This window comes from Coloeus monedula, assembly GCF_965178545.1.
Source record: "Coloeus monedula genome assembly, chromosome: 1".
Classification (NCBI taxonomy): Eukaryota; Metazoa; Chordata; class Aves; order Passeriformes; family Corvidae; genus Coloeus; species Coloeus monedula.
Window position 1 is genome coordinate 54,805,771 of NC_138781.1, and position 8,793 is coordinate 54,814,563.

The 8,793-nt window shown below is 41.2% G+C and overlaps 1 protein-coding gene across 10 annotated transcripts in view; it reads right to left on the bottom strand.

The window, feature by feature from the left end:
• Positions 1–6,103, bottom strand: part of YAE1 (YAE1 maturation factor of ABCE1) — a 31,013-nt gene extending 24,910 nt beyond the window's left edge. For 7 of the 10 annotated variants that reach the window (XR_014226685.1, XR_014226686.1, XR_014226687.1 and 4 more), the window contains exons 1-4: positions 5,931–6,103; positions 4,780–5,085; positions 3,033–3,154; positions 2,320–2,587 (exon numbers count right to left, since the gene is read on the bottom strand). Coding sequence is in view for 5 of the 10 variants with exons in the window: in XM_082287792.1 (XP_082143918.1) it covers positions 2,320–2,587; positions 3,033–3,154; positions 4,780–4,896 (507 nt within the window). In the remaining 5 variants the exon portion in view is untranslated. Of the gene's footprint in view, positions 1–164; positions 2,588–3,032; positions 3,155–4,779; positions 5,086–5,930 lie in introns of those variants that run through there. The other 3 variants (XM_082287793.1, XM_082287791.1, XM_082287790.1) reach the window with 3 other exon arrangements.
• Positions 6,104–8,793: the final 2,690 nt, after the last annotated feature.

Below are 8,793 nucleotides of genomic sequence, written 5' to 3' on the forward strand. Positions count from 1 at the left end.
TGGAAAGTCTAGCAGTATTCTATTAACCTTTGTCTTGTTACTGAAAACCTCCAAAATCATCGGGGCAAATAAGATTCCCTCTAACACTGTCTTTTTATTGTTAGAAGATAAGCCATTACTTTGTCAGCCACACACATCACTTTGTTCAAGAGATGTGTGTGGCTGACAAAGTTCCAGCCTCAATGCTGACCCCAATACAGAACTTTTTAACTTATTTATGCAGTTTTTGCAAACAAAGACATTCATGTTCATTGGTTTTAAGTTACATAATTCTCTTCATTAATTAGTGTTCGATCTCCTTTTCGTTATCGACTTCTTTCTCTTCATGCTAATCTGGTCCACATCCTTTATTCCTTTTTTTATCTTTTTCTCAAACAGAGAGTCTCCAACTTTCCAGGCCTTAATCTCCTCTATATCTTCTGGTTACTCCAGCATCCTTGAATGGCCATAAATTTAAGATCCCAGATGCCCAACCTTCAAATCCTTTGGCTATTGAAGATTGTCAGGCTTAATTTTAACAAACTTAAGGTTTCAGTGATTTAATAATCAAAGTAGTCTGGGAAGAAACTTAGTGCTGGCTAAAAGTGGGCGCTGCTTACAATTAGTTAAAACAACTGATTAAAAATTAGTTAGGAAAGTTAAATGACTTCCAACACTGTCTGCCCCATATCCTACCAGCATACAGAGAAAATCTGTGTCTAACATACATGATACAGTCTATAACAGAACACAGGCATTTGAAGAAAATTACTGTTTATCCATGTTAACATTATGCGAACTAAATTGAGAAAAAGCTCCTTGAATGACTTTTGTATATACACAATAAATGCAGACACCCCTCTTTGTCCACTATTTCATAAATATGTTCAATGCAAGACTCTGAACTGCAAGACTGCTTACTCCTAAAGCAGAAATGCTACTGAAAGGAAACCAAACTTACAGTCTGCCAACTCTGACAGGACAACAGTCTTTAGTAAGAATGTGGTAAACTCAGGCTCTGAAAAACAAGGAATTTTTGCCTTAGATTTTTTCTGGCCTCAAAGTATGAAAAGGTTTTGTGATTTTTTTTTTTAATTATAGTTGACTGTTCAAAATCTTACTTTGCCTATGTCTAGACTCCCTTTGTCTCCAATATAAACGAGTTATGAGAAACTTCAAACAAGTAAACTGCTAACTTACTATAAATCAGTTTAATTAATGTAAAACAGAGGCACTCACAAAGAACAAACTTTGTGAACAGAGAAATTTACAGCTACAGTTAAGGGAAGCTACAAGAAAACAAGTCAAATATAGAATATTGGCACAGAAATACAAAGTAATCAGAAATAGGCATGTGTGGCTGATGTGTTTCTAAGAGGTGGTGAATAAGCTTGGTTTACTTGAAGAGTTTGAGAAAAACATTATTGGAATGTGGGAAAGAATTCAGGCTAGAGGGACTGCCAAAGTAAGTACAAAAATAACACAAGGATGTTCATTAGACTGGAAACATGTCTAGTGTGGTCTGACATGGTAAGAGTAGATGTCTAAAAGTAAACCAATGGAATTGTCAGCAATTCTGCATTTGAGGAAAATTATGTGTTTTCAGCAAAATTGACAAATAGAACTATATAAGGAGGCAAAAATTAGCTTTTAACAGTGAAAGTGCATTGCATCATGGTTACAAAAGATAAGATGAAGAATCTGACAAAAGGTGACTAGTCACAGCACTCTAGGAATCAGGAGCAAATCATGTTCTATTTTACACACAGCATTTCATCAACAGCAGCTTATTCTGCAAAAACACCGACCATTTCCATAGCACTGAGCATTTATTCTTTAGATATTAGATGGGACCAATTTAGAGGGACCCACTTCATTTCCAAACTGCTGCCAAGAAAAAATGAGGGTGGAATGGGAGCTCCTGACACAAAACAGAAACATGTTTAGTAACTCTTTGTAGAGCTTTGGTCATTGCCCCTTTTTGTGAATGTTACCTTAAAGACTGAAAGTGAGGGGTTTTGCCATGAGCCAAAATCATGGTGAAGATTTACAAAAATTACTTCTCCTGTAAAGCATCAAAATCAGATTTTCCTAAAAGAAAAGTGATGCATCAGCCTGTACATGGCCCACAAACTAAGAATCAAAACCAGCTGTGATAGTTTTAAGCACTCTGAGACAGAAAAACTAATGTTCCAGTTGCTGGACATGATAGAGTATATCCAGTGATAAACCCAGTTGCTCTACTAACCAAATAGTCTGCCTTTTAACCCAAGCAAGGGTTGACTTTTCAGGATCTGTGCAGAGGTTTGCCTTCCTGCACTCAGACTGCAAGGAACCCACCTCACCATTATTCCTACAAATGTTTTCACTGGAGCTGCCACAGTCTTCGTGTTTTCCATCTTTAACTTCCTTGTACTCTGTCCCAGCTGTGTGATTAAGGTTCATGTCCTGAACAGAGTCTAAAATGTGTCCAAGATGTGGCTGTTCTTCAGTAGAATTCAGATACTTAAGCACATCATCTTCATACTTTCCAACCACATCAAGAAGATTATTTATCGTACTTAAAGCAGAATCATGTCCATTAAAATGACACCAGGATAAGAGAGCACTGAAAAGTGAACAACAACAAAAGTGATTATATGCATCTACATCTCCAGTTGATGGAGGTAGATGGCAATGTGACAAGGTACCTATGAATCATAAATACATTTATGTATCATTCACGTTTTATGGAAAATTCAGGCAGTGGAACTAAATACTAAGCTTAAAGATGTAGATTCAGACAATTTTGGAAGAGCAACTGAAAGAGATTTTTTTTTAACTTCTACACCCACATAGACATTCCCTGTTTTCAAGATCTGGGAATTCTCAGGTTGCTCACTTTGTACAGTTTTACAATGTGGGGGGGGGGGTTTTGTGGGGTTTTTTTTGGTAGTTTTTGGGGTTTTTTTTGGTTGCTTGCTTTTTTAATTAAAACAAACAAAAAACTTCATGTGTGTTCCCTTGTTACACACCCTCCACATACACTTGACCTTAAGGAGTTTGTAACCTACTTCAGGGTTCCTTTGAACTGGCCACATGTAATCATCAGCTCGGCACCACGTCTGTAACCTTGATTAAAGCCTGTCTGGAGTGCAAGTTCTTTCCCGGCCTCAATTCCATCCCTATAGCCTTCCTGTAACAAGAGCAGTGAAACAGGTTGTTCACAAGATGACAAAGTGGACCTATGACAAATGCATAACAACAATAAAAAAAGAAGTTTAAACAAGTATCACAAGTACTCAATCTCTTAAGTTACAGCTTCTATATCTGAACATCCTTCACAGCTACACCCCCACTGCCAAACCAAAACATGCTTGCTGCAGTGTATTATGATTTACTGACCTGTAAGATGCAGTTTTTTACTTTTCCCAAATGGATCCCCAGAAAGTCAGAAAATAGGGAAACTACTTTTAGAAAGATCAAAAAAGTAAGACAAATACACAGGAAAGCGTGTTTCCTTTAATGATTACCAACTCCTTTGTGAGAAATGGATTTAGGAATATCACATATAGACTTCTTATTTCTATCTAAAAAGACATGCAGGCTTCCAAGCTTCCCCTTTAGGAGAGGTACTCTCCTATCTGTAATCCATCTACATGGAATCTTTTTATTTTCACAAAACTAACTGCTGAGTATTCCTCCTTTATTTGCTGGACCTCACTCCATTTAAGAGTTGTACCAGAAAAAGAGACTGTGACTGACTGAGTCACATACAAATACACTTAACATTGGGGCTGCTTTCTTTAAGAAACAGCTAATGATTGTAATGCAAATTACTTTCTTTATATTATAACCACATTAAAAGATTACGTAGAATAATTCTTAACTTTTTTCACACCAAAATTTCAAGTTGTGAAAGTGAAAACTCCTATTTGCTCAGGGTGGCCTTGCTAGAAAAATAGTCTGGAACACAAATATTTATTTTGCCCAATATACAACTCTAACTTCAATAACACTTCATAATTTTGCAGTATCTACTCATAAATATCAGAGGGATTTGTGTAAGACCACTAAACAGTTCCTTAAGAAAACCAGTCCTTTCACGAAACTCAGATGAAGGAAACTACACCAGGTCTGCTGTAATACCCTTCCTCATCAACTGCCTACACATCAGTTTCCATTCACGTTCTTCAGCCAAAAGCTGCTCAACTGTGAGCAGACAAGCCCTACTGGCCCCACTCTGACATGGTATCTGTCAAACTAACCTGTTTATGAACTTGTTTTGTTCCCTGTAGAACTGCAGAGAGGCAAAGGCTGTGGAAAGCAGCTTTCATAAAATATATTTTTCACTAGGATAAACCAACCAAAGACTTACACAGACCACAACGCCCAGTTGTGGTTGCATATTCAGTCACACATCTTATAATCTGACTATTAACTCTACTCAAAACCCCAATCAGCTCACATTTCTTTATTAGCAGTGTTCAGCTCTGTTGCCCTACATTTACTAGGGGTACACCTACAAGTACATAGCAAGTAACTTGCATCACAACTCAGCACTACCTTTTATAAATGCACATGGTTGTGCAGAAGGAGCCAATGTCTTTTGGTAAAACAGTAGTTTGCTCTGGTGACTACTAAGAAACGTTTATGTAAATTTCTGCCACATTTTCCTGATATTCAGAAGAAAGTACGCCACAATAACTTTTAAGCAGCTACTTTTACTTTTCCCTATAAATCATTCACATGTATATCAAGCTATGTGTCAGTAAATCTAAAATGGCTAAAAAGAGTATTAAATCATTTTTATAGAAATACCTTCAATCTCTTTTTCATGGTGTTGTTCCATTCCTTCTTTAATAAATACATCTCATCTGCATCTTCATCAAATATATCCTCACTGGATTGGCTGACTGCAACTTGTACCCAGGACATAATAGTAGTGGCCTATGACCCCTGTTCGTGTGGTAAAAAAACACTGAGAAACTCTCAAACTCTTCTCTGGTGAAGTGTCAAGATTAGAAGTATTGGCAAAAAACCATGAGTTCTGAAGAGAAGCCAGATATGGAGCTGATTATTCAAGCTGTACATGGGAACTCGGTGCTGTTCGCCATTGGGGTGCATCTGTCAAGAAAAGGCAGTCAGATCATCATTCTTACAGTAACTTCTGAGATATATTAGGGCAATTTATGATAGCTCTTTCCCATCTTATGGCACTGACACACATATGGATGCCAACGCAGCACTTCTGAATACTGCTTGTAAGGACAGCTGGCAGAAACAACTTTATGACTTGATTCCAACAGCAGCTGACAAATAGTCCCACACAGCCTCCATGTGGTGCCCTAAGTTATACACACAGGTTATATGTATACACACAATTTTGTATATTTGTATATACACAATTTACTACACACAGGTTAACACCTGCAGAGTTAACTACTGGAAAGTACTTTCACCTTTGACTTCCAATTTTCTGGTTATGCCAAATACTTAAGAATCTTATACAACAGAAACAGTCCATTGTAATTTGAATAAAGTATTACAAGCGCTGCTGCAGTGGAAAGGAGAAATTTTCGGATTATTTAATCTTTTCCTATGACGAAAACTCTGAGAAGCATCTTACAACTAATTCATTTACATCACTGTAAACTGTTAGAACCCACAGACACTGTTCCTTGCGAAGGCACTGGCGGCTCTCAGGGAACCCAGGGTGCTAAGACGCAACCGGCTGGGGTCCTGCAACCTGCGGCGGGCAAGCGGGACAACCCCCGGCCCCACAGCCGGCCCGGGCCGCAGGCAGCGGCCAGGCCCCGACCCGCCATTTCACGGCCGCGCACGTGCCCAGTCCCCCAGAAGGAGCCTTCCCTCTCCCCCGCCCGGCAACGGTCGCAGCCTCCCTTCGCCTCGCCTCTCCGCGCTGCTCGCACAGCCCCGCCGCCAGCCCGGCCCCGCACACTGATCCTCACCGCAGCCACCGGCACACCGCACCCTCTCCGCACTGCGCTCGGCCATCTTCACTGAGGGCAAACAGACGCCGCTGCCGGCGGAAGCACTTGGGGAACAGCAGCCATGTTGGACAAGGGCAAGTTCCGCAGGTAAACAGCCGCCATCCTGACCAGCAGCGCTCTGACGTCATAGCCCGTCGGAGACACTGGAGGCGCCATCTTGAGTGAGGGCGCAGCCCGCTCCAGGGGCGGCCCAGCCCCGCCCTGGGGACACCGGGCGCCAATGGGGCGGGAGCTGCTGCTGCAGTCGTGATCCTCTCGTCTCGTCATCCCCGCGCACCTTCTCAGGAGGTAGCGGAATGTGGCTGCCTCGGGTTACGCAGTGACCTCAGGACAACCCCAGGGAAAACGCGTTCCTCGGGGCACGAAGGTTTCATCCTCTTTTCAGTCATAAACGGTGGAATTAAAAAAAAAAATTCTGCCTTGTTGACTTCAGAATCGTCAAGAGCTTTATGTGAAGCGTGCCCTTAAACTATCCTCTACAAGACCCAGGTATTACAATGATAAATCCTTTTTAATATGAAAGGTGCCAGTGGGAGTCAGGTGTTTCATTGCTGACTTTGACTAGAGAAAACAGGGATATCCTGCTGACATAAATACAACAGTGTTGGTGCATGCTGCATTTGACTTATGGGCATAAATTTAAGGCTGATTAATCTTCATGAACACACAATACATCAAGCTTGAATTCAAGCTGCATGTTTCTCAGAATTGCCAGAGCCTGTACAGTAAACGCCCCCGTGTGATGAGTGCCCTGCGGGCCCCTGGCAGCCGGAACATGGTCCCCCCAGCCACTGCCGGGTGTCCCGTCTCCTGTACTAGGGGTGACATTCCTCACAGCAGGGCTTTGGACACTGCACGGGCAGCAGCAGAGCCTGTCCGTACTCTGCAGGTACCAGGAGATGAACGAGCGTGTGCTGCAAACTGTGCAGCCACTGAGCTCCCTTTCCCTCCTCCCTTCTGCTCTGCAGACAGCCTGTCCTGTTTCTGGCCGATCTTGGATTCTCGCTGATGGTTGAATGCAGAGGTACAAGTAGCCAGGTAACCCAAATCTGTCTAGAAATTCATGTGTCAGGAGTCAAAATGACGCTGATGCCTCTGGATGGCCAGAACTGCATATCTGTTCCTCAGCGGTTACTATACATGTCAATGACTGCTGATTTCCTAGCCCACTTCTATCACTTCCAACTCTGGTCTGGCAGAATCTAGCTCTGCCATTTTTTAAAAACTGATAACAATACTGAATATAGCCTGCATGCACAAATGCACAGTCATGAAAAACCCTTCTGGCAACAGAAAATTTAACTGGTCATAATGACACTTAGCAAAAATTCACCAGGTGCAAACAATTCTTCATCTGGCAACAACACTATTAAACTTGGGTTAACCCTTTGCTTATCAACTTCCACTCTGTCTCCTCAGCCTCTTGCTCTTCTGGAAAAGATACACAGGTCATGGCTCAGGGAAGCTGTGAGTTTCCCAGATTCATACTATCTCAGTTTAAATGTCTTAAATTTAACAAAGTTGATCATCCCACACAGATGTTTAAGAATGAGTCCTTATAATCATGGGAAAAAATGAAGAAATCTTATATTCCCACCCCTTTCTCTTTTTAGTTGTGGGTGGATAACTAGGTGAATCATATTGTATACACAGAGCAACATTGTTGGGATATGAAGTACAGTTGCAACTTGAAGACAAGTTGATTCTATGTTGATGGCCTGGACAGGAGTGCTGGGATTGAGGGTGTGGTGCTTCGGGGTGTGGATGTTTTCCACACTTACGTGTGTTCTAAATGGGGCAGTGTCTGTGTATTACAGTGACACTCTGTCAAGATACATACCAGAAGATCAAAACAGGAGAGCAATATTTCACTGGCTAAAAAACAGTTCTGATATTTTTGGACAATAAAGTTACCTGAAATTGTTAAAAACAAAGTAGTTGACTTGTGACCTGTTGTAAAGTTTGCCAATGCCGTATCTAAGTTTAAAACCGGGCTAATTTTAGGCTTAGGGTATCTGATATACCAAAGGTACTTCTGGAACATGAACATACGTATCTCAGCAGCTACTCCCTGCTTTCCTGGTGTACTGGGGAGAGGTTCTAGAGGGGTCGGTACACAGTCAGAGCTTAGTATTACCAAGTACTCCCAAGTTTTGGGAGATCATTACAAAGGAATTCTGTCAGCTTCATCTTAGCAGTAAGGTTTGCCATTAAGCAATCAGCCATGAGTGATCTCCAAAAGTTAATATATGAGCATAGTGTCATAGGGTCCATTTTTACTACATATAATGCTTCAGATTGTTCCTATTCAGATCATTGTAACACAACTTTGTCTCTCAAACAAAAATGGATGGGAGCATCCAATGGATTTTGTCATAATGCAGACACCTCAAGATTTCAAGCTTTTTTGAAGGGTGGTTGATTACCATGGCCAGGACTTGTATATGGGCCACTCTGTGGGGCAGGTTCCTTTCATTCTCACTACAGCAATTTCTGTTGCTGTGTGCTGTTGTCTCTGGCAGAGTTGAGTTAAGCCTTGTGAAAGACCCAGGGCAGAGGACTATTTACACTGTAAGTTGTTCTCCAGTCATGCAATGCTTATGGACTGACAAAACCATGTTTCATTGACCCCAGCTTGGGGAGTAATATAGTCCTTTCAAGAGATCACAGCTCTTAAATGGTATTTGGATAAATTTCAACATTTAAATCACTCTTTACATGTCTTCTATAGTAAACAAGAGAAAAACATAATGAAAAAGAGCAAGCTATCAAAATGTGAGGAGAATGGAAACCATCAGTGTTTAATAAAGATGGTATATGC